This window comes from Lonchura striata, chromosome 2 (genome assembly GCF_046129695.1).
Source record: "Lonchura striata isolate bLonStr1 chromosome 2, bLonStr1.mat, whole genome shotgun sequence".
NCBI classification, from domain to species: domain Eukaryota; kingdom Metazoa; phylum Chordata; class Aves; order Passeriformes; family Estrildidae; genus Lonchura; species Lonchura striata.
This window is the reverse complement of record NC_134604.1, coordinates 91619540-91645917: the sequence shown is the minus strand read 5'-3', so window position 1 is coordinate 91645917 and position 26378 is coordinate 91619540. Positions and strand designations below refer to the sequence as shown.

The 26378-nt window shown below is 38.5% G+C and overlaps 1 protein-coding gene across 13 annotated transcripts in view; it reads left to right on the top strand.

Moving 5' to 3' along the window:
• The window catches only part of MCF2L (MCF.2 cell line derived transforming sequence like), a 152654-nt gene that overhangs the window by 100773 nt on the left and 25503 nt on the right, over positions 1 to 26378 (top strand). For 12 of the 13 annotated variants that reach the window (XR_013339520.1, XM_021545612.3, XM_077781576.1 and 9 more), the window contains 5 exons: positions 12418 to 12508; positions 22326 to 22445; positions 23297 to 23413; positions 23922 to 24071; positions 24751 to 24875. Coding sequence is in view for 12 of the 13 variants with exons in the window: in XM_021545612.3 (XP_021401287.2) it covers positions 12418 to 12508; positions 22326 to 22445; positions 23297 to 23413; positions 23922 to 24071; positions 24751 to 24875 (603 nt within the window). In the remaining variant the exon portion in view is untranslated. Of the gene's footprint in view, positions 1 to 11807; positions 11825 to 12417; positions 12509 to 22325; positions 22446 to 23296; positions 23414 to 23921; positions 24072 to 24750; positions 24876 to 26378 lie in introns of those variants that run through there. The other variant, XM_077781575.1, reaches the window with a different exon arrangement.

Here is a 26378-nt window from a genome sequence, read left to right as displayed (position 1 = left end):
CCTTGAAGGCAGGTGTTATTCATGTTTAATTTCTCCTCATCACAGCTGTTTCTTGAAATGTATTTTATTAGCTTAAGTGTGTACACATTGTTGGAATATGAATTTACCAAATATGGGTAGTGGCATGAGAACTTGCTCCAAAAGAAATTAATACATAATTGCAGTAGTTAAAAAAAAATTAACTACACAGTACTCTTCAACATATGGTTTTGCTTCTGGTTAATTAGCAGTTTCTACTGCAATTAGAAAACAATATGCTGTTTATGAGAGCAAAAGAGTATAGTTTTAATGCTTTTCTTTCCTGCTCATATAAGCTCATCTTTAAACAAAGAAAGCAAGCTAAAATTTTTGTGGTCACAAGAGGCTGGAAAACTAATATTTTAAAAACATAAAGCTGTGTCTTAAACACAAAATCCCTTTCAGGAGAAATAAGTAGTGTAGATTAAAAAATTCAGAATGGTTTTTGATGGTCTGTTTGAGTCCCATGCTGCTGTTTAAGTATGAGCCATGGGCCTTTTTTGATTGTATTCTGACAGAGCCTTGCACAGCTTCTCTTTGCAATGCCATTCTATCCTACTGCACGGTCTTGAGCATAACTCAGGTTAACTTGGCAAGTTCAGCAGTTTCCTGTTTTGAAAGGTGTCCATCAGTTTCCTGGCTGGAAGAGAGTCCCTTTCTTTGAGATTCCTGAAGGTTTACAAATGCTTGAACACCATGTAGCTTTCTAAAAATCCTGTTGTTTTTTGTTCTCTCTGGTGTAGGAAATTAGGGAGCCGTCCTGTCCAAGAAATGGAACAGAACGAGACGATGTCCGAAAGCGTTGATGTCCGACACTTGAAAAGCTCAGCAGCGGGGTTTGCCAAGCTTCTGGCAGACTCCTCCTTGTTCACTATACCAGCTTCCCATTGTTTGGGATAACACTGGAAAACAGAAGGAGATACGTGTGCGCTGAGCCTTTCAATGGGCTCGGATCTGTGTGGCACAGCAAAGCATGATGAGGCAGATCTAGGTAGGGACCAGAGGGACGTGCAGCAGCATGGCATGGCTGTTGCTGGAGCTAGCAAACCTCTGTGTCAGGGACATGGGAGAGCTCAGGGCTCATCCTGCTTGGGCCTGGCCAGTCTCCTTGGCATAGACCCACCACTGGGCTCTGAAAGCAGAGGCAGCAGTGTGGGGGTAAAGCTGTGTTTTGAGCCTGTGAGTCCATCAAAGTCCAGCAGACCCTGTGAAATGCCAGTGTCAGAGGGTAACTACCTCTGTTTGCTCATTCATCTGCAAACTGAATGGGCAGCCCACCACTAGCTAAGAGTTAAGTAATTTTGTTTTATGGAGTGCCAGGGATGAACATCACCACATAACAGGAAAAAAGTGCCAAAAACCATCTGCCCTGACAGTTCATACTGACGTGCTGAGCAACAGCTTTGCAGCTTCAGAGTTTATTTCTGTCAGCTGTGCTTAATTTCCCTGCTCTCCTCTTTGTTAGATTACAATCCAGGCTGAAGATATGGAACCTGTACCCTGCTGTTACCTTGGCAGTCCCTCAAATTTGTCAGTGAGAATATCCCAGGACTTCCAGCAAAATCTGTCACGCTGTGTGTACCCTTCCTTTCTCAGAGCACAGCTGCCAAACAGTTGTAAATACCATATGTTGCAGACAGAGAACGTAGGGTCTTAGGTTTGAAGTAAGAGCCTTCTATCTTAAAGTGGCAGTCCAAAGGTTTTGTGTCAGATACATACCCACACAAGATTAAGGTCAAAGCTCAAACTGTTTCTTAGATTCTGAATTTTTACTGGGTTTAAAAATATTTACGCTTGTTTCAATGTCCACCTTATAAGTGCCTTAAACTTGTTTTAAAGCCCAGCCCTGTACAGGTAAAGCCTTTCCAGTCTTTAAATCCCATTTACACCTTTGGGGTTTAGAGGATTTGGGTAGTATGTATGACATACACCATCCGGTGGTAAATTTAGTCTGCTAATAAGACAAAGTAAATTAAGCACTGTAAAATTGTGAAAGTTAATTACTAAGATTCTGGACTGTCACACAGGTTTTTTTATTAGTCCAGTATTAAATTCAGAGAATTTAACATCCTATTTAAGTGTAATGGCGCAGTTCTAAAGTAAATTGTGCAGCATTCCCTGTAAGGTTGTTCCAATACTTTGTGCTGTAGCATTAGTGGTTGTTGCAGAGTCCTGGAAATATGTATAGTTCCAATATTGCAATTCTGAATAGTGTAAAAATGTTTTAGGGAGTTGGACTTAATAGTTCTAAAATGAGGGTCACACAGGCTTTCTGTTGCTCAATTTACTTGAGCTTAAACAGACATAGAGCCCTTTTGCCTTTATTGACCTATTTATCCTTAATTGTCCCTCCAGGATAACGTGACCTACTTCAGCCATCTGTAGTTAAGTCTAAATGAGTCCTCAAAGTTGTTGTCTTTCTTCAAACAGTCCTGAAAGCAGCTCTGCATGACCTGAAGAAATCACACTGAGTTTTCCATTTACAAAATTATAACTCTTCCTTAGAAACTGCTATTGTACTTCAATTTCATACACTAAAAGAGGCTTTATTAAGCAACAAGTTGTTAAATTATTTTTTCTTTTACCTGCAAAAATACATTAAGGTCTGTCTGATTTTAGTTCCTTGGTGAGATAAAGCTTGTGAAGTTCTGGGCAGGCAGAACTAGATGATTTTTAAGGTCCATTTCAACCCAAGTAATTCTATGAATCTATGCAGTTATCTTAAAAAAGCTGATGGGTACCATGGAGAGGCGGTGAGTGCATGTGGTACAAGCAGATGTCCAGGCCCAGGCAGATGATGATGCCTGGACACTTTAGTTGTTATTTTTAATCCTGTCTACATTCCCTCAGCTTCCCCCCCAACAGCATAAGCTTTTTGGAGCAGAAAGAAGGTCAGCATCTATGATAGGATATAGCCAACATTACTGTCTTCCAATCAGTCATGGTTAAGGAGGAATTGCTAAAAATGGAAAAGAGGCTGATTTGAGGACCTAAAGGAGCACAGGAGATAAAGAGCAGATATAGGGACCAATCAAGGAAGATACTGATGTCCATATCACTAAATCTGAGTGGGGAGATAAAAGAAGTATGACTTGGATGTTGCATAAATTGGCATAAATATTTTAAAATAAATAAGGTGTGTACCAGTGCTGTCCATTTGGCTGAGGAACACAAGCAGTGCTTGAGACAGAATTCCCTCATGTAAATATGTTGGGATTTGTATCTTGCAATTTCAAGAGACCTAATTCTGTGCAGGATAAAGACTTCTGGCTGCTTTTGGGACCAAGGCTAGATAGCAGCTCTCCTGTTGGTCAGTGAGCTGGCATTTGCCTTGTTGCCAGGACGTCTCTGGTAGTGCCCCATCTTCCTTGTGGGTTCTTGTTCTGCTGGCAGTGCAGTGAGCTGCTGTTGTCACAGTCCTGTGAGCTGCTGTTCTGAGTCCTGTCGTGACTGAGGAATTTTCAGAACAGGCATTGGGCTACAGGTAACTGCTTGTGGCTGTCTGACCTACAGTCATTGTGAAGTTTTGAATTGTTAATAGCCCCTTAGACAAAGCTCTTTGAAGTTGTTCTCATTATTTTTTCTCCTCTTTATCTGGCTTTTAAGATCTCCTGTCACTGACATAGCATCATGTGTACTTATTCTTGCCTATGCTTATAAGTGGCAAAAGGCATGTATTTTCATGGTGTCTGTATGATTCTGCTCATCTCTTCTGCTTCATGAGTAAATTTTAACCACTTGCCTATGATGGTTTTTATTTATGCCACCTCACAACCCAACATTAATCTAAATTCTTCTTTTCCCACTTGCTGAGGGATCCTAAAATGCATTTTGGTTATCTGATGGCTCCCAAGTCCTGAGAAAATTGCAATACAGTGTATTTTTAGAAATGCCTGGGGCATGAACTAATAACAGCTGAGACCAAAAGTAAGCATAATAGGAGAGGACAGAGAGAAGGTTTTCATCAGTGGTACACTGGATATGATTTAGGGAGGGTTAGCTAGAATGTGAAGAAATAAGGAAAAAAAAGGTGTATAGTTGATGCAGGGAAATACATCAAATTTCTTATCTGAACCTTGTCTGATGATGAAGCTTTAACAGGTTCAGCGCCAACACAGTTCAGATTTTCTTAATTTCCTGTGCAGCTTCATCTGTTTCTGTGAAGGGAAGGCAGTAACTATCAAAACCAGAATAAAGAGATGGTGTAAATGCTTTGGGTTTTTTAATGTGCATTTAAAAATATATCTATTAACAGAATTTCAGTATAGAATTAGATTGTACAATAGTATGCATGTTGTTTTTTGGGGGGTGGAGGGAGGGGAAAAGGTTTTTATTTCCAAAATCAGATTTGGAGCATAAGCATCAAAAAGAAATGGTACCTTCTTTTTGTAGGTTGTGCTGCTGCTGTGGAGTGCCACAGCATCAGCTGTGTTGGGTGAAATGCAGATGTTGGTGCCAAGAGCATAAAAGATAGTAATTTTTACTTGGCATTCAGTGATTTTGGACAGACCACTAGAGGCTGCACTTGTATAACAGCTCTTCTGGCTGTTTTATTTTAAATTTCTTCTGCTGAAATTCCTTCTCTATTCTGTATTTCTTAATAAACAGTGTCCAGCCTTAGTTTGAGCTGAGTAGGTTTTGCCTTTCACAGTCACAGTTCATTGAGCTGACTATGACAGGGCTCAGTAATCAAATAGAACAAACTTTTCTACATCAAGAGCCTTCCTTTGTGTTGAAGCACAGTACAGATTGCTCACTGGTTAAACACAGTAAGGAGTAAATGGCAAACTTTTTCTCTGACTCCAGAGATGAGGGTATGGAGAGAAAGATGCAGTGCAGAGACTTCCACAGCACCAGGCACCAGTTTTAAATTCAGCACCTCAGGAAGTTTGAGGTGAGCCTGTTCCTTGGGTCTGCTTTGGATGATTTTTCAATGATACAGAAGAGGTGGACATGTCCATCCAGCACTTCTGCACTAGCTGACTTCTTCAGTGTTTTCAGCTAAGAGATAGAGTTTATAAAAACTAAAGCCAAAACTATATTACTTCTGTCTGAAATGATAGAATTAATGTATGAAGGTGTTAATCATTACATTCCTATTTTTGCCCCATATGCAGTGCCATGTACCATAAAGTGCACCTGTAATTTCTGTTTTACCTCATAAATATTGCTGGAATAAGAACTGATTACTTATGGACTAGTTATACACCTCAGCTAAAGGTGATTCTTATAAGAATCTCAACTGAGATGTCACAAATCAGTATCACCACAAGATGTCAGGCCCAGTGCTTGAGTGGGAGCCAAAATGTCATGCCAGTTTGCTTTAGGGGCTCAGGTCTACTAGGTAGCCCAAGAGCTTCATCAGGGTGTTCATAAATGCTGCCTTTGTTGGAGATAATTCTGTCTTCAGATTTGTTCAGTATACTTGACCTCAGTTAGTCCTACATCTGTGGCAGAACTTGGCACCAAATTGCTATTTTCTGTCTAATGGACTGAATGCCATAACAGCAACATGCAGCTGTATATGCAGCCATCTTTTTGAAATACATTTTCATTCTATTTATTTTCTTGGCAGATGGTTTCTTTGCCACTTGTATCTCAATTACAATGAAAGTCTCAAATTTTCTGTTGGAAAAATTGAAAATATAATTCTAAAATTTGTTAATTTAGAGCAAGTGTAGTTAAAGGGAAGATTTTACTGTCTAGCTTTCAGAATACTTCCAACTTGTCTTAGGGCTGTAATTGCTTTGTGATTACATACGACATAATTTAATGAGTATCAAAAATTATAAATTGCAAGTTTGGAATTTAATTTGTAACATTATGTAATGTTATAAAATGTTACATTTGTAACACATTCTAAAGGATTATAAATTCTTTTATTTGCCAGGCTATTCAGTTAAATGCTTTGAAGTACTAATTTAAGTGCAGGTTTCTAGAAAACTTCAGATGTGGAATAGCAGCAGCATTACAAAGCAACATGCAGCTTAGATACAGTGTTGAAACGTACAGGCTTTGCAGTTGAAAGGAGGATGTTCAATGTAAGAGCTCCTGTGTCTGGTTTCTAGTTCTTTTTCAGTTTCTTCTATCTCTAAATTGTTTTAATCAGGAACCTTCTGCAGTGAGACTGGGTACTTTGGGCTATAAAAGCCTGCAATTTCTGAGGCTTTCAAACTGGAGCTTTGAGGACTATGATGTATATCAACCTATTTTCATCATTTACTCAAAAAAGCACAAGTCTGCTTTCTTTTCCTTAGAGATGTTGGTTTAAAATGTTAAATCCCTAACAGATTAATCCCTAAGTTTAGTTTTACTTTGGATTGTGAGAAAGAAGCTGTCATAAGATAAAAATATTTAAAGACCAAATGAGTACAAGACATTTTAAAATTATTAACCAGCTTTAAAATATTTTAAAATTAGGGATACATGCCAAACATTATATTTTTGTGCCTTTTTAAAAAATACCCAGCAGGTGGATTTCTTTTGGAACAAAGTGGATGAATTGGCCAGTTTTGAAACAAAGCAAATTTTACAATAACAAGCAATCAAGAATTGTAAGAAAATGAAACTGCTCTAAGTCTGATTGTGGTTTAGTGGCTGGGTGCTACATTTTGTATAATGTTACAGCTGAATATTCCTTTTTTTTTTTTTTTTTTTTTTTTTTTTTTTTTTTGTGTGTGTGTCAAGTTCATAACCCATTAAATTCTTCTGCTCTAGGAAACACTGCATCCTCTAGGATGTAGCTAATGATTGAAGTCGTGTGGGTTACCCTACATAAGGGGCAGGAGGAGAGGAGATGTGCAGCCAGATGAATTGTTACTGCCCTTTTCCTTGCTGGCAAACCAGCACAAAACTGCTACAGTGAAATGTCACCACAGGGCTTAGCTGGTTTATTTTTTTTTCCTAGTTGCTGTACTGGAGATTTTTATCTTGATTTGTTAATGCCATTAATACCACATTCTTCACTATATTATTTTACTGTCTCCTAGCACTTATAAAGGCCACTAAGGAGGTGGCACTTCTCTGCTTCCATTAATTGCTGGGGCATTCGTGGTTTCATTTTTTTAGTGTGTGAAACACTGATGATTAAGAAAGAATTCTTGTCTCCCCTTCACCCCCCAAGAAATCATTCCTGTCAGCAACAGGAGAGATGGAGAAGTAGTCTTTGAGGTGGCTCAGATTCAGTCAGTTTGAAGTGTCTTGTCTCTGCAAGTGTAGAATGCAAAGTTTCTCTTGGGAAATGAGCAGCCGTGCTCATTAAGTGTCTGATTTCCAATGGCCTGTTCCTAAGCTAAGTGACCAATGATGAGTGGGTGAGCCAATGCAAGTCCTTCTTACATAGGTTTACAGCTGTATGCCAAAATAGATCAGGATTTGTGAGGTGCCCCACATCTTTTGAAATGGTGTGTGCATGTCACTGTGCTGAGGGTGAGGAAGATTTAGGATAGGGTGGTACCCTGTCCTAAGAGTTCTGCTTATGATAAAGACTGCTGCAGACATTGCCTTGGTGCTCTGCTCAATGCAGTAATTCTCCATGAAATGTTATTGAAGTCCTACTATGGAAATAGCTGTTCAGCCCTTGAGAGCAAGAATTTCTATTCCATTTGTATGCTGAGGTAGTTGAGGCAGGGAACAGTCCTGACTGTCATGTAGGCCAACTGTTCAATAATAAAGCTGTAAGACTGAAATTCAGTTTTAAATAAGTGGACTTATGTAACCTAAAATGCTGTACAGAATTTCAAATGTGCAGGTTTGATACTTTCAAGTCTCTGGGATGAGCCTGAAGATTTGCTTTGTTTCATTTGTAGCAGAGTTCAATGTATACTCACTGCTTTCATACAGCAGTGTAAAAGCAATAGGAAATTATTTGTGTAGCAGTTGTCACCACCCATACCTTGGAGAAATGCGAGGATCTTTCAGAGGATGTTTATGTCATTGCTTCCACATACCCTGGAGGGAAGTTTCTTTCCACAGTCCTATGCACTATAAGCTTTCCCACCCTTTCCCCCAAGTGCATGAGCTAATAAGTCTTGCAAACAAGACAAAGAGGAGATGTCCCCATAATCTAAAGTGAGGAGTCACTAAGTGGAAAATTCGGTTCCTGCTCTGCATGCAAAAGTGGCTGCTTGTTGGGCAGGTATTTCAGCATCACTTACACCTCCTCCTAAAGGTTTTACACTGGCTCCCCGAGACAGGGGGAGGGGCCGGAGCAGAAAGTCTACTCTCTCCTGCATTTTCTCCTGTCCTCTGTGGCCCTGCTCTTCTTCCTCCACTTTCTACCTTTCTAACCTGGCCTTTGTGAGTTTGCTGGACACATTTCCTGCAGAAGCAGGGATGGTTCCCTGCCTTTCTAAAAATGTTCTGTTCTTTGTTCTTGTGAATAAACAAAGAACAGTGCTTATCCCATGGTGTTTTGGGAATTTTGTTTTGATCTGTGGTTTTTTTTTTTTTTTTTTTGTGCATGTATTAGGATAGAAACAAAGGAAGGAAATACTAAATTTGAATTAGGAGTTTATATAAATTATGTTTCAGAAAGTACACCGGATACAAGTTAATACATTAAAGACAAAAAAGTTCATATGGGAAATGTAAATAAGCCTGAGTAGACAGGTGCTTCTGCTAAGGTTTTCTAATATTTCTCACTTTAAGGGTTTATTTCTAGTTATTTACAGCTCTGCCAAATTTTCTTTCCATTTGTGAGGTGCCACCTAATTTTATAGTGTAAAGTTCAGCCAAAATAGCTGAGTGGTTCCTAAGATGCCAGGGAACAAATCCACCATGCTCTTCAAACATTGAGAAAAATGTTTAAGAAGCTCAAGTGTCTACTTCCTTTGTTCAAGGACTCAGGCTTGACACTCAGAAGAATGACGGCTTTTATGTCAAGAAAGTACCTTGAGAAAAATCTGCCTAAATCCTAGGCCACAGATGCTAAGTAACTATTCCTGTTGCCAAAAGTGTCCTGCTGCATCCTGGGGCTGAGCAGAAGCCTCTCTGGTTCCAGGATGAGCTGCTCTAGAGCCACGTCTGCTACCAGGGCTGAGAGCAGGAAGGCTGTGGCATGGGATGTGAGTGCCACCTCTTGACCAGCAGGCAGTGCAGACAAACTGCTGGACTCCACAGGCAGGACCACAGCTGAGGGAAGTGTCCCCCCTGGGAACTCACTGGGAGATGGAGTGGGACATAGCATACAGTTGTAGGATGAAGGGAATGTGATATTCAGGAAGGGGTGAGAACTGATGTCATTCATCCTGATAGTCTAAAATTAAAAACAAGCAAACAAAAAAACAAAAACTTTTTGAACTGCTCTTTGGACAAGGAGTGATGAATGGGAGAGACAAATGTCGGTGGTGGAGACAAGTTTATTGGAGAGGGATGTGGAGGCATGAGAAGATGATGTGAACTAAGCTGATGAGTACAGTGCAGCTGGACCAAGGCAGGGAAAAAAGCTTGATGGGCTTTTGATGAGCTGTGCTCATCAGAGCATGCTTCTGCTGAGACACTGAGAACAAAACAAAATGCATTCCTCTCAAGCACATGGAGGGGTAGGGGAAAACCAGTATCAGGATAAAATGTAATAAATATGGCTGAGGGAAAGAAGGACAGCTGGCATTCACAGTTAAATCAGGAGCCAAAGGAAAATTGAGTATGTGCTTGTTTCCAAAGCACTGTTCACTCTATGCCCTAGAAAGGAGGAGGGTATTGCAAAGTGTCTTGCAACCCCATATGCAGGTGCGTGTCTGGCAGCAAGGAGAGGTCAGTAGAGCAAGGGTACATTGGCAAACAGACCTGTTTTCAATATTTACTTTTCTTGAATACATGACTTTGTTCTCTTTGTAATGTTCTCAACTTTGTTGTACACAATGTCTTAGTTTGGTTTGTTGCTTCCTGCCTGTGACTTGCTGGAGCTGGATCCCAGACTCCAGAGCCAGGCCTTTGCAACAAGGCACTGTTGTCAAGATAACAAATACTTTTCCCACCCTGATTGATTTGGAACATGGCATTTTTTTTTCCCACTGGTGTATATTAATGGAGTGTTAACAGTCTGAAGTCAGATACTCAAGACTTTGCCACCGGGTCTCTTCTAGGCAGCAGTGGGGAATCCTGGCTTTTTATGCTTTTTATGAGCTTGCTGATTCATGCAAGCACACAACATAGATGATCCTTCTATTTGATCCAGTGGAAAAAGAAGGTTGGCTGAAGACATCTTTTGGGCTATCTTAGAGATGTACTTTTCTTTGTTAATTCTTCCACTTAAGTAAGCCTTGTCTTTTTATTTTTCTAGGATAATGATATTAAGTTCTGCTTATTGTCAGGTGTTGAGGCATGTGATTATCTGTGTGGAGCTGCCCTGTAGATAATTTCTGGGATCCCAGATGAGCCTGTATTTTCATGTGTTCCTAGAGAGAAATCCTATTGATGCTTTTTCAGAGACTTTAATTTTATTATTATTGCACTGAAATATCAGTATTTTCTTGAACTGTTATACAAATGTTGCATATTGGTATTTTGAGATTATGGTTCCTCTAAGGAACTAAGGAGGGATTTCAGGGCTCCTGGGAACTTCTACTGAGCAGAGAAAATAGACTCTTTATGAGTCTTAACACACTCCAAAATCCACACTGACTTCTGTGGGAACAGCTATAGCACCTTTTTTACTCCATTGATCCACATTAAGGCTGTGTACCCAAGGAGTTCGTTTTGCCATCTGGTTATTGTGGCACATGGTTGCTATTATAATTTTATTTTGCTCAGTAACTAAAGGTTAAAATTGTGAGACCTTTAAATGGGGAACAGAAGAAGGCTAAAATCAGTCTGGACCTCTCTCCTTCTTTTGCCCTTTAAATAAAGAAATAGAAAAGGGGAAACTTTAGTAAATCATGGAAATTTACTGTAGTGGGAAGCATGTTACTAATATAAAGCCCTGTTTGTCTGCAAGGGTTGTCAGGCTCACAAGGCAAGTGCTCAGATGTTGTTTATCAGTGTTGTCCTAACCCAGAGGCAAGAGTTAAGTAACGTGCACTGAATGTGGGCAGTGAGGATGGCTTCTAACATTCTGCTGTGCTGAAAGGGTTGCTTAGCTGCTTCTGAAAGAAAGTAGGGGTTCCTCTGCATTTCTATTGATCATTCATGTTTCTCACTAAAAGGCATGTCTGTAAATTTGGGAGATACTGCATTTTGTAAAAGAAAGGAACAAACTGTGACTCCTGTTTAAATCTGTAATTTTGAAGAGTAGCTTAAGATGACACATCTGGGTACCTGTGTTCTTCACCCTAATGAATATCCTCTTATCGTTATTCTATTGACATAATCTTATAAAGAAAAGCTGGTGTTTCCATGATTCAGCAATCTTGAATAAAGAATCCTGACATTCTATTGTGTTGATTTTTATTTTTTCTTTTAAGATATTACCATAACTAATTGATGCACAGTATTTCTACAGGTCACACAGTGCCACAGCAGGCCTTGCAATAAATCATCAGATGTAAAAACACAGCACATATACTGAAAAAGGAGCAAATGTATGAGAAAACAATAAATCTGAGCCTGTCTGCTTTGCACTTGCTCGCTGATTCCGTTTTCATTGCGATTGGCTGGCAAGGGCTGCTGCTGGCAGTGCACAATTGGCTTGGATGGGGAATTACAAAACAGGAGCACACATCCCTTGGTCGGGGCTCAGCAGCACATGCAGCTGAGCACAGGCAAGAGAAAGGTCACCCGTACAGCAGGATTTGAGCCGAATCTCTCTCACAGATGTTTCCATTCCAGAGAAGTGCCTCTGAGCTCGTTCTCATCTATGGTTTGCTGGGTATAAATGCTGTAAGGTTTCTTTGTTTCCTGAATGTGAAAATGCATCTAGGAAGAAGTTGACAACCTGGAGGCATATGAGAATTTCAGATACGTGGAGCAGTATCATGGAATGATCAGAAGGATCTGTGGTTTTAAGGAGTTTTAAGTACCAGTGAGAAGGAAGACAATTCAAACAGAAGGTTAAAAGCAGATGTGAAGGGAAAACAACTTTATTTTGATCCTGAAATTATACTGACACCATCATGAGGAAGGGATTATATCAGTGCCAAACAGTGGAGAATCTATCAGTCTCACTTTCTTCTGAAATAATCCCTGTGCAATAAATGTAAATAATACCTTTTGTGAAAAAGAAGAAATCATTACTTGAATAAATTTTGAAACTCTGTGAAACACTGTGGAACTACTGCATCTTTGCAATAGTGTATAGTGTATCTTTATTTATTTATATGAAGAAAATTCTGCACAAAAGGGTCAAACTACTTTTTTTTTTTTCTCTGTTTTTTGACTGCTTTTCTGTGCGAGGGAACCAGGAGTTACATTTGTATTTTTAACTAAACGTTCCTGTTTTCTTCTTTCCTCCTCCAAACTTAGTTTACGAGATGCTGGAATTGGATTTATTCTTGTCATAGATCGCAGACAGGACAAATGGACCTCCGTGAAAGCTTCCATACTGCGGATAGCAGTGAGTACTGGCTTAAATGTCTCCTTAGAACGATTTTTCTGTGTTTCTTACAAGTGAAAAGCATGATTTTTTTTTCTCTTCAACAATATGTCAGCTAACAGATGATACAGAAGGTATCCAGTAGGTCTTTTGTATCTCAGACAGAGCATCATGTGTCTATGATGTGCTTTTAATGCAGTCTGAAGCTCAGGACATTTTTTTAAGTATCCACTTGGAGAAAGTGAATGTGTAAGCATGCAGCTCTCCCAGGTGGGAGCTAATATTTGCATGAGGAGTTTACCACTTGTAAAAGAAGTTAATGAAAAAACTATTCTTGTGATATTTGATTTAAAACAAGGATTACATGTAAGCAAGAAAATCTTATGTGTCTTCTGTGATCAATCAACAGTACATGCTCTTAACTTTCCCAGTCTCCCTTTCAAGTAATATTTTTTAAAATCAGTTAAAGAAACTTATTAGAGGATTTTTTTTTTTAATCAAAAGTAGGGAAGGATAGATTTGTGTTTATCATGTGCTTATCCTACTGCTGATTTACTTGTTTTTTTAAGTTTTTGGTTCATTGGTTGCCTTTTTTTTCTTCCTTGTTATCCTTGCTTGAATTGTTAGAGTCAATAGTCTTTCCCGTAAGGGCTGAAAAACAAAGCTGTACATATCTTTTAATTTTTAATGGCTGAAAAATTTTGACTCTGTAAGATAAAAGTCAAATCAAAACAATAGATGTCATTTTAATGTGGCCTGATGATGGCCAAAAAATTTTTTGTTTATTATAAGTTAAAGGTAGTCCATTACTTTAAAGTAATACATCTTTAAAGGTTGTATTACTCCCACTATATGATGTTTTGGGAATGAATATATAATGATATAACATTCCCACAATACAACTCTCTACACAATAATCATGGTAGGATTGTTAAAACATTGAAAATATATTGAAGTATGAGCAAAATTTGCTGTTGCAGCTCATCCTGAAATTTTGAGATGCAGCATTGAGCAGATTCCAGTAGTGAAAACTGAGAGCAGCATAATTTAGGATGATTGAAGAAAAATTACTCTATCTGGAGCTTTGGCATCTCTCAAAAGTCAGTGCTGTAGTTTGTGTTCAAGGACAGATAAGTGTTGCACAGATTATGGTCCTTTTATTTGCATAATTGGGGTTGTAAGGGTTAGGGAGCCACTGCAGACAAGTTGCTTATAGCTGTGATGATAACATTTATGGTAATGTTCCTCCAGTGTGTGTTACTTTGCTTTGAAGCACAGTGAACAGAACTGAGCAACTCTTCCCCATTATAAGGGAACTGTCACTGTCATGATGGTGTTGGTGCCTAAGAGATTTGCCCAGAGAATGGTGTTAAGTGCAGGAGCACTGCAAAGTTGCAGTAATGCTGCTGCTGGATTATTTTGCTTTTTTCAGCTTTTCTCATTCTTCTGTGAGCTTTTTCTGAAAGAAGAATCATGCTTCTTAGCTGAAGTCTAATCTGATGAAGGCAGGATTTTTTTATATTTGCTTCTCTGTTGAACAGCAGCAGTGTTGGCTTTGAATTGTACCCATGTATATATATCTATAGCAGTCCTCCTGTTGGGCTTCAGCAATGGTCACATCAGCCCCAAACAGTTGAAATATTGTGTTCCTATTCCAAAACAAAAGGTAGTGTTTGCTCTTGTCCATCATATTGTTGCTATAGTATTTGATGTAAATGAAATCTAATGCATTTCAGCTGTCTGTTGTTTAACAAAAAAAAAAAAAAAACAAAGCCAAATATACAAGATATGTATATTGTGCCAAATTAATGAGGTCCTATTGATAGACAAAGATTTCTTTTGAATGGCTCAAGGGTAACTGGAAACTTCCACTTGTTTGGTTTTTCTAACAGTCAGAATTGTCTTTTGCTGGTTATGAAGCATCTGAGTGTTATTTGGGCTATTTGGACTGTACTCGATGACAGCACTGGCAGTTTCAATCACAGAATGCATTGGATTGGAAGGGACCTTAAAGATCATCTATTTCCAACCCCCTGCCATGGGCAGGGACACCTTTCACTAGATAAGGTGGCTCAAATCCCCATCCATGTTCAAGCCTGGCCTTGAACACTTCCAGGGATAGGAAATTCCCAGCTTCTCTGAGTAACCTATTCTAGTGCTTTGCCACCCCCACAGTCAATAATTTCTTCCTTCTGTCCCATCTAAACCTACCTCCTTTCAATTTGAAGCCATTAGCCACTTCCTTTTTTTTTTTTTTTTCTGAAGCTTATTTCTGTGTGTGAAGATAGGAGTCTCATGTTATTTGAGATGAGAGTTTTGCCTGTCGGTTTATTTGTTGTAATTTCTGCCATTTTACCTGGTTTTTTTTCTCTAATCCTGAGGGAGTTGACCCTCTTATTTGTGAAATCAGAAATGCCAACATAGATGCTGTGGCTGCAGCACTGCCTGCTGGGAATATCCTGGCTGGAGCATCTGTCCATCACTAATACCCTGGCAACTGTAGGACATGTATTTGTAAGCACTGAGCAGTTGTTAAACAGAAATTCATACTAGCATGGATTTGTTATTATAATTTCTGTTATTTTCAAGACTCTCCATACACATTTGGTTTGTCATAGTGGGTATTGGAAGTATGTTTTGAATCGTAACTTAAAAATGGGGTTTTCCAGGCTGAAATTATTGTGGAAAATGTATTACTAAAATTTTTTAATCTTCATTTTTTCCTTCTTTGTTGTAAAGGGTACTTTATTTTTCCTGGGGCAGAAAATGAGCAATGATGAGCTGAATCTATATTTCATGCTGATACTTAAAGATTTTTGTAGTCAAGACTCTGGAGATGAGGTTAACCTATTTTTGCAGACATAGCGGAAGGCCAGTGACTGCACCACTCGCCCAGGATGACTGCTGCTGCAGCACATGCAGTGCAGTGGGACTGAGAGCAAAGCCAGAGGCCTGGGCTGAAATATGGCACTTCTTTTCCTGGGATGTGACAGAGATTGTGGGAAGAACGTGGCCAGGCATGCAGACTTTGCTATTGTTCTATTCTACTTGATGAAGTTGTAATGGGCAGGCAGCCCAGGATGTTGTTAGCAGGCACATGACTTGCAGACTCTGTGGTTTAAGAGACACTGCAAACAACATTATTCTTTTCATTTTTCACCTGATTTAGCTGAAGTGAAGTTATTAGCCTAGGAAGAATCTGGTCTACTGGGTAGTCAGGCTGAGAGGTGAAATTCTGGTAGAGATTCCAAGAGCCAAGTTTAATGTTAAGCATGAAGTCTTGTTGATAGCAAATTGTCATGTTGTTAGAGAGACAGTAGAATTTGAATGTTCTTACAAGAAAAACACTGAAGTTAGTGGTTGCAAATTGTTCACTTGATTACATTGTTGTTTGAGGATACAAGATTTTTTAAACTCTTTGCCCTGTCACCTAGAGTGATTCTCCTAAATTTGTATTAGAATGTTCTCTTTTCAGTTAAACATAGTATTCAGAGTATAAGGAAGCATGCAAGGCCTTGCTGAACAGTTTAGCTCCTGGGGCTGGACAATTACGTAGTCTCATGGATAAATGTGCAAAGAGAAGCAGTCATATTGGCTGGTAAAGCAGCTCTGTATTGTCCCAGCTGAAGTTGGGTGAATGACAAATGCCAGACAAATTGATCCATTTGTCCTTTCTATGCAGTCAAAAATTACTCTTTTTTTATCCCCTTTTTTCTTTCTCTCCTAATGTTATCACACCAAACAAGCAATATTCAATCCACAGTTGTAGGAGCAAGGCTTTTTACTGATAAGTGCATTCTAGGATTTCACACAGCTCTCTTCACAAAATCAAATGACCATAGAATCACAGAATGGATTGGATTGGAAAGGATCTTGCAGATCACCTATTTCTAACCCCCCTGACCAAGTCAGGAACACCACTAGACCAGGTTCTCAGGTCCTCATCCAACCTTGCCTTGAACACTTCCAGGGCTGAGGCACCCACAACTTCTGGACAACCTGTTCCAGTGCCCCACTACCCTTACAGAAAATAATTTCTTCCTGACATGTAATGTTAAGTCTCCCCTCATTCAATTCAAAACAACTTCCCCTTGTCCTACCACTATCTGCCTGTGTAAAGTCACTCTCCCTCTATTTTATAAAAGTTCTAGCATATTTTCTTTAAAAAATTAAGTCTATGTCACTACATTGTATTAGTCTCTTGTTGTCCTGTCATCATTGTCTTCCTCTAGAGGGAAAGTGTGCAGTGTGAACTCACTCTTTTAGACAAACATAAAATTGCACTCAACATCATTAAAATATTACCATAGCCATTCATCAACCTCAAATTGAAGGTCCAGGGAAAATAAACTTCCTTGGTGCATAGGGAATGATGTACCTGTGGGCCACTGCTCTTGAGTAAGCAGTTAGGATGGAGATTGTTTGATCTGTTAGTGAGGAATTTTTATCCAGTTACAAAACTTTGCAGCCCTTTCTAAATGTGACAAGAGATGGGTTTTATTCTGCCTCCTGGAAAATAAGTTTGCTTTGTGATTTGCCACCACTAACTAAGGATGCACTGCATGTAGATTTGGTGACTTCTATTTTGGACTGCACTGTTTTTCTTAGCTGTTCATAAATCAAAATGCAGTCTTCACTGCTAACAGTGGCTTAGCCCATTAATTTCTTTGAAGATCAGGGCCAAGACTACTGGCTGGCAGGAGCAAACCAGAAGCCAATGGATACAGCACACCAGAATGCTTAGATTGGACTCGATGATTGTGGAGTTGTTTTCCAAACTAATTTATTCTTTGATTTTGTAATACCAGCCTAAACCTTGCAGGAGTCAGGCAGTCCCATTTTTGTGCCATCTGGAATCTTATTGGTTTGATATCCAAGGTGAGAAATGCTGAATTGCAGTAATCCAACTTTGAGTTCTTTGGCCTTGTTTGTAGAGATGTTGAATTTTTTAGTGAGTTCTTAGTGAGTTTCTGATGTAGAAAAGATATGTTTTTTAAGTGTTTTAAGACACTGTTTTACACTTATATGGGATAGGTATTTCCCATTAGCCCAGTTTCTTGTTAGCTCTTTGCATCATGTCTGAAAAATATAATAACACTTCACACTTTGTATGGCTTAAGTTTGAAAACACCACTCTTCTTTCAAGCCCAGTCATGTTTCTCACTTGGATTTAAGACTAGAACTTGGCAGTATGATGAAGCTGAAACAGGATTTGTATTATTTTGTGGCTATTGTTATGAATGAGTACAATAAATGATAAATGAGTAAGTTTATTTTGAGATCAGTATGGTTTTGTCTGATTGCTTTGGATGTTTTGAGACTACTTCACATGCAGGCACTTTTGCAGTTATCCTTGTGTTGTTAGCTATTTTTCTTTTTTTAATGTATTTGTTGAATATATGAAAACAGAGAAGTGAGTCACTTAAACTCAGAAAGAAGGATCATAATGTTACAAGCATTAAACATAGATCTAATGCAAAACAGTCCTATGTTTTTAAAATTAGATTTCAAGCTGCTCTTTTTATGAACTGATTTATTTCAAGATTTTTCGTGACAAGAATTATATGTAAGGCACTTGTTCTTTCTAGGCAGGAATATACAGTTCTAAATAGGTAAGCAAATACTTACTGGGCCCTTTATATACAGAAGTATTTTGGAAAGAAGTTCTCTGTGGCTTATGGCATACTAGTAAGTGCAGAAGGGAAAAGACCACCATCACAGAGTGGGTATTTTGAAGCTGTTCATAAAATGAAAATCAGTGTTGTTCCAAATATTTTGAGACAGAACTACTAAAACCAAGTCAAGCATTAGCTCTTTGATGGCTCACATGGTTATGATATTTCTGCAAGCTGGCTTAACTCCAGGGTCAGTTCTGGCGGTACACACAGCCTCTCTGCCAGTAATTTCTGTGAAGAAAAATGATAGTTAGGATTATATGCAGCTAACATTTGGTCCAGAGAAGGCCACAAAGGTGATCAGAGGTCTAGAGCATCTCTCCTGTGAGAGCAGGCCGAGAGACTGAGGTTGCTCAGAAGAGAAGGCTCTGAGCCAGACCTCACTGCAGCCTTTTGGTATTTAAAGGGGGTTTATAAAATAGAGGGAATGACTTTACACAGGCAGATAGTGGTAGGACAAGGGGAAGTTGTTTTGAACTGAATGAGGGGAGACTTAACATTACATGTTAGGAAGAAATTATTTTCTATAAGGGTAGTGGGGCACTGGAACAGGTTGTCCAGAAGTTAGGGATGCTTCAGCCCTGGAAGTGTTCAAGGCAAGGTTGGATGAGGACCTGAGAAACTAGTCTAGTGGTGTTCCTGACTTGGTCAGGGGGGTTAGAAATAGGTGATCTGCAAGATCCTTTCCAATCCATTCTGTGATTCCATGGTCATTTGGTTTTGCATTTTGCCCAGAACTCAGCTGGGTTCAGTCTATACGTTTTCCCCTTTCCAGAAACCTGGGGCATGCAGTGAAACGCTCCCCATCCTTGAGAAGCAGATGCCTCAAAGCAGATCAACCTGCTCCTGAGAAATTATTATCTGGTTTTCTGGAGAATTTAAGATTGTTCCCTCTTTTGTTCAGCCAGAAACGGTTCTTCCCCATATTCTAGGTTCAGGGTACTTGTAGGGCAACAAAGATCTCAGTGTATTGGAACACTGGAGCTGTGCTGTATACAAATTCCTGGTTTGGTCAGATTTAATTTAAAGCTGAAAACAATGTGCACATCTACATATTTTCCTCTTTGGAATTGGCACTGACCTGACTGGATGAGAAAGTGAAGATGAGCAGATAGAAAATTAATCCCATGACTGTCATGAACTATCAAACAAGTGCAAGTGAGATGAATGAATATATGGGCTGGGCTCCCCTAATTTTTGCAGAGCATATGAAATACATGACGCCTAGTCTTTTTTGCATTGGCCTTAAATCAGATAAATCCAATATATGAGACAAGATGTTGGGGGTACTGTTAATTAATCTAAAAAAGAAAGACACTTTGAGGAAAAAAACAACCAAGTAATTGAACATACAAACCCTTCAAAGAATCTGAGTAAATTCATTGAATTCAGTGAAACAGTCCTTGAAGGCACTTTATTTGATAGCTCTGCTGGACATAACATGAATACTTTTTGGTGCTTGATATTAAGCAAAACATTATTGAGAAGTCATTGTTTGTTGTCTGGTTAGCATACAATGGCTTCAAACAAATATGCTGCTGGACTGGAACAGAGGATTTTTGTTTTGTTCCAGTGTTCAGGGTGAAGTTGACTGGTCAATGAAGTTCACAGGCATCTGTGGAGTATCTCTTACATCATAGTATTGTCTCTGCAAGTCATCAGGGCTTTAGCAAAAAAATGTTAGGAAAAGTAGTAGTATTTTGGCAGTGCAGATACAACCTTTGATAAACTGTAATAGCTAGCACAAGTCCAACATTGTTTACTGTAGCACAGCTTCCCTTTCTTGTTTCACAGAAAGTAAGTTGCAGGTTTTGCTCCTAGCCACAAGGGAAGGAAGCATCATTTTTTAAGACTTGGAGTTTTTTTAAGAGAAAAAACAAAACCAAATTATGACGGACTAGTGGAGACAAGTTTATACTGTAGACAAAGTCAAAGTAATCTAGAATTTGAGGTTTTGTTGAGAGAGAAGGGAATTTTCTGACAGGTTTTGAATGGGAATTCAAGTGATACCAAGACTGTATTGACTTCAACAGCATCATTTTAGGTTGACGCACTGAGATAGAAAATAATAGCAGTGTGTATTCTCTGTTTTCATTGAATTGAACACCATACTTAATTCCATCATACAATTAAATTCTATTTCATAGGACCTAATATACATAATCCAGAAAAATTTACTATTAGATTGCATTTGGGTACTGCTGTCTGCTTCAGTAATAGCCTAAATGTCATAAAATCACAGACTGGGTTGGGAGGGACCTTGAAAGATCATCTTTTGTGGGGAAAAGGAGCCTCAATGAGATTATCTAGCACCCTGTCCAGGGCATTTCCCAGTGCTCCAAGTAAGGCTAAGTGGGTTGCAGACATTCACTGCCATGGACAGTGGGTCAGGACATCATGTGGTGGGGTGGATGTCTCACAAGAAGGCACTTTATTTTTTTTCAAAATGTGTTACAAAAAAATATCTCTTCTATCAGTTTTATTCTGAAATATTTGCATTGCTATTGAATAAGCTTTGCATTTTGGTAGTTAAAGGTAGAAAGTAACTGCTCAGTCGGACTGAGCACTGCTGTTACAGGCACAAAATAGATTTACAGGTCTGTTGAATGAGAGAAGTAAATACAGCTGTCCTGTCCTGTCCTGGAGATTTAACTAAAGAATTTTTTTGTCTGTGGTTTTAATGTCTCAAATAAATTTGTGGGTTTGCTTTGTATGATAATTCAGAAAAAATAGTAAGAAAAGCAAAATCTTTTTCTTCTGAATAAAGTCAGAAATTTTCTATGAAAAGCTTTTTTTCTGATAACTATGGGTTAGTAACTTCACAGGCTGTACTAGTTTTAGTGAACAGTGTACTTTTTTTTAGTGAATTTTATAGTGCAAGGCTGTGGAGCTAGTGAGGGCACTCAGAATTACCTGGATTCTGTTCCCAGCTCTCAGATTCCTTTGAGTCTGAAATGAACCACTGTACTTTCTAGAAAATGTGGGCATCACTGAATCACTGAGCAGATTGTGAAGCTCAAGCCTTTAAGGTTCCTTAGTTAGATGAAATCTTGGCTGTGTACTGAGTATCTGGGGAGCCACAATGGATCTCTGAAGCTTTCCAGAAAAGTGTTAAACTACTTTTCCCTTTAAAAGTTCTTAATTTCTAATGCTAAGTACCTGGAACCCTTGGAAACCTCAAAATTATTGTTAAATCACTCTTCATCCTTCCAGATACTAACAGTAGGCTTGGAACAGAGCATAGCATAACAGCTCCTTCAGTCAAGTGGGGGTTTTTTGGTTGGCTTTTGGCTTTTTTTTTTCTTCCCTCCAGTAAACCAGTTTGCTAGAAAAGTGAAATAACTTCCAACAGTATAATGAAGAAAATTGCATACTTAATCATTATAATGATCATTTCTTTAGTGAATTTCACTGCCTTCCTACAGTGGAAATACTGAATAGAGGAAAATGTTTCCAAGAGTGGCTAAATGCCAAATATGCAAAGCTCTGCCACAGCAGAGGTTGATTTTCAATAATTTAATGCTTTTTTTGTTTGTTTGTTTCTTCTCTCTTCTGTTTTCCTTCTATCTGTTGTAGAACTGGGAAAGATCCATCAGATTGCTACTTGGAAGTGGATGAGGAAAAACAGAACTGAGAATTTTTATGCTTGATTTTTATTTTTGCCAGCCAAATTAAAGCTTATTTCTAAGTTACTGCCTGAGAAATTCAACTTCTGTGGCAAAAACTTGTGTAGGCAACTGGCCAGGTAGTATATACACAAATTAAAGTTTGTTGTTAGGTTTTCACACAATGATGGAGGTTTCTTTGGCACCTTCTATTTAAAGAGAAGATGAAGCAACCATGAAAGTCTTGCTATTAAAAAATACTAAGCCACTGCTGTTTGTTCATTAGCCTCCTTGGGGAGGTTGCAATCTTAGCTGAAGAGCAGTACAAGCCAGCCCTGAAAAAAATTGATTCCAAGAGAATAGATCCCTGTTCCCAAAGACAAGTAAATGTCTTTTGAATGAAGTTCTTTGTACTGGCCATGCAACAATATGATTGGTCACCCCATTATGGGAGGCCTTTGATACAGTTAGTTTGTGGTTTATCAGGGGCTTCTCCTTGTTCAAAAATATTTTCTGGAGCTGAGACACAGAAAATAACAGGCTAAACTTGCTTTGCAGGCATCTTTCCCAGGAAACCTGCAATTAGTCCTTGTTCTGCGCCCGACAGGATTTTTTCATCGAGCTCTCTCGGACATTGCTTTCAGATTCAACAAAGATGAGCTTAAAATGAAAGTACCTGTAAGTAATCCTCTGTTTTCACTTTACTACCAGGAATCTGTAGAAGTACTTAAGATAGCCAATGAGGTCCAAAGAAACCCCAACAAAAAGCCATGCTTAGAGGCAATTCTAGCAATTTTAGCTAATTCATTATGGCTTTTTCTTGAAAGAGTGTGTAAATTCTGAAGCAGATGTATTTCCCTTGGACAAACACTGTGGTTTCTGTCACTTGAGCAAATGTACAATGGATGCTTGTTGTTATATCGCCAGTAAACCCACAGATTGTACTTTTGATTGCAAGTGTACAGCATTTATATTTTAAAATAAAATTTGAAACTATAGGAGTGATATAAAAGTTACTGTACTTATCAGATGTAAATTTCAAGGGGGAAAGATGGTCTTTAAGAAAATATTACCCCATCTTTCATTTATTTTGGGGAATCAGTCCTTACATTTCAAATCCGTGTAGGCACTATTGTTCTGTCCTGCAAACCCTGGATAACAAGGAAAAAATAACAAGAAATGAATGTTGCTTTTAGAAAATATATGATATTATATGATTGATATGATATGATATGATATGATTTATAAAGATAAAAAAAACATCTGGCAGTGCTATGCTGTATAATCCATAAAATTTTTTTTTAATATGCCTGGTGCTCATGCCCATATTCAGTCATTTACATTTATATCATCTTCACCTGAAAGAACTGTTAAGTTTGTGTTTCTACACCCACAGGAAATAGTTCCATCTCTCACTTTTATATTTAAAAGTGCATCTTCTCTGTCGGTGTCTGAAGGATGGGGCTTAGAATCATTAACAAGGGACTTGTCACCACTGATCACATTCACTTTTTTCTGTCCTGCTGCAGATCATAATGCTGGGCTCAGTGTCAGAACTGCAGGGTTACATTGATAAGACACAATTAACAGAAGATCTTGGTGGCACCCTGGATTACTGCCACACCAGATGGCTGTCCCGTCGCACTGTAAGTCTTAGGTTTTGTTTTAACTTTTCAGCTTAATGAACCCTTCTGTTTTATACCCTGTCATTTATAAAACAGATTCCAAGTGATGCAAGTTGACTTGCTCAGTGTGAGAAGATGTTCCCAATGGTACTTAGTCATCTTAGAGAAATAATATGAGTAATAACTTGGGAGTGGTTTTCTGAACACTTGGAGCGAAGGAACTACAGTGTGTTATTGTGTTGAGGTTTATTGGTTTTGCTACAAGAAAGAAAAGGCTCAGATTGTAAAATAACTCCAGATTATAAAAATATGAAGAAGATACACCTGATACAAGCCTAAGAAAAATATACAATTAAGGAATTAATGGTGACGGTATCTGTTGCTTGCAAAATTCTACTTTGGCCATTTTTCAGTCTTGTAATTCATCTGTTTGGGTTTGTTTTGAGAGTTATATTTTATATGCTTATGTTTGTTTGTACATATGTGTGTGAAGAACACAAAACATCTTTAATGCTTTTTATTCCAAAAGGCTATAGAAGGTTTCGCCCAAAAGGTTAAGCAAACAGCTCAGATTCTTCAGTCCTTTGGGACTGAGCTGGCTGAAACAGAATTACCAAATGATGTGCAATCAACCAGCTCCCTTCTTGCAACACACACAGAAAAGAAGGACAAAATGAAGGTATGTAATTTTTGTAGAGATGCTGTCTTCTAGTTAAACTGTCTTTTAATTTATAGCTAGCAATATTAATGGAAAATATGGATGATGCTAATAGATAGTAGTAATGTGAACCAACGATATCTTTTTGAACTTGGTTTTTTGATGTTAAAAATCCTTTTTGCATTAAAAAATGACATTCTTGAAACTAAGTTTATGTATGTACAAATGCATAATGGATTCTATGTGATACAGTCATTTCTTTGTAAGTAGTGGTGTGTTTAATTTGTAGTTTTGTTTGCAACAGGAAATTTGATTGTATTTGCATGCATATTAAAATATATGGCCTTTTGAAGCAACTCAAAGAACAACTGTTCTTTCAAAAAGGATTAAATGAAAGCTATTTGGCGGTTTCAGAACTGTGCATCTAACATTTTTGAGATATTTGTAGCCTAAAGCTACACTACAAGGCTGTCTACTATGAAAATTCATCCCAGTTACACTGGGGTCTTAAGATGGTAAACATGGAAGAAGCTGACATTTATCATTTGCTGTCTGTTGTCAGCCACTGCTTTTAATAAAACTGTGCTTGCTCAAATGCTATTGAAATCCTTTCAATTCAGTGCCTTGTGAATTCTGCTTAAAAAAACAACATGCCACTACAGCGTAGGGGGTTTTTGTTTTGTTTTGTTTTGTTTTATAGGAGGATATCAGGGTAGCAGTAGAACAGGGAAATGATATCCTTGGAAGTATTACAAAACCAGTTACTGAGAATCCTGATTACAAACTGAACCAAGATCAGCTAGACAATCAAACAACGGTAGAAAGGTGAGAGGTCTGAAATACTAAATATACTGCTTTTCTGGTTTTTCAACCCCCCCCCCCCCCCCCCCAGCTCCTTTATTTAATTCCATATTTATGCTTTGTAATTAATCAAATGTTTCAGTGTGAACATTATAAATAATTTCAGAAACAACAACTCTGTTGTCATGTCTGTCCTGAAATAAGTAACCCCCTAATGCCCACTGTGGGGTCACCTGGCTATAGGGAAATGTGGTTGGAATTCCGATAGCACACTACATTGTTCTTATTTTCATTTTTGTCACATTTGGACTCTATACTTGAGTATCTTTTCCTTATTCTAAAGAATATCAATGCTTTGTTGAGCGACGGATGTGCAATCTAAGAAATTTTGCTGCTGTATAGAAGGCATGAGTGGAAGACTGAAGTGATCTATCCCTTCTTTTCAGTAGATTTGTCCATTTCCATTAGGTCCCTTTGAAGTGGGAGGGTTTTTTCTTTTAAACCTGTTTACTTATCAATGTTGTTAGTAGCTTTTAAAGGCTGCTAATGAGTACACTACTCTTGAAGTATGTATGCACCGATTTCCTATGTGCTTCCTTTGAGCATATAAGTAATAGATATTGTTTTCCTTTGCTCCCTGCCTGCCACATACACACCCCCCTCACATTACTGCCAGGTTTGAAGACATTATATCACTGTAGCACAGATGTAAATTTTCACAAAGCTATGAAAGCATAGCTCATTTCCCCCAGGCAGTATTCTGCATTCTTTTTTTGTCTGTCATTCTATGTTTCTGTTACACTCAGGCTGACTTTCTTTCCAAATAACTGTCCATTCCAATCCACAAAGTTTGGCAAAAGTCACTTTTTTTGGTCACTGTTGCTATCAGCCATCCAAGGATGATCAGGGTGGGGGTTGCTAATTTATCCATAACATTCCTATTCAATACAGTATCTGACGGAAGTTGGAACAAACTCTCTGTGTGCATGTGTCACTGGTTTTTCTTTAGTTGGTTTTAACTTGTAAATTCAGAGTTCATTTCTGTAGTTTTAAAGACAAAAGTTCATTAAAATTCTGATGGGTTGCCTTCCCTGGATGTAGCCTAAGTACAGCAAAGTGCACTGTATAAAGTCCATGGGATATCATACTGCCAAATGCAATAATAGAAGGCAAGATAAAAGTGGAAGTTTTAAGTAATTTGCCAAAATTATAATCAAAGAAGGTTTTCCTCATCACAGTACAGCTGTACACTTGCCTGTGATATTTAACTAATAACTCTGCTTGAAAGAGAAGGAGCAATGCCCTTCAGGTTTATAGTGAGCTTTGCTCCAAAGAATGAAATGTAAGGGCAGCTGGCAGTTCATTTTTTTACCTTTTCCTGTGAGCCTAAGGTTCGGGTTTCTCTGAGTCTTAACCCACACACATTTACATATTTATATATGTTAGCCCCAGCTCCCGATGTTCTCAGGCCAAAGCTGAGTGGGTGCTTAAAATAAGCACTTGCCCATTTTTCAGAAATTAATATTT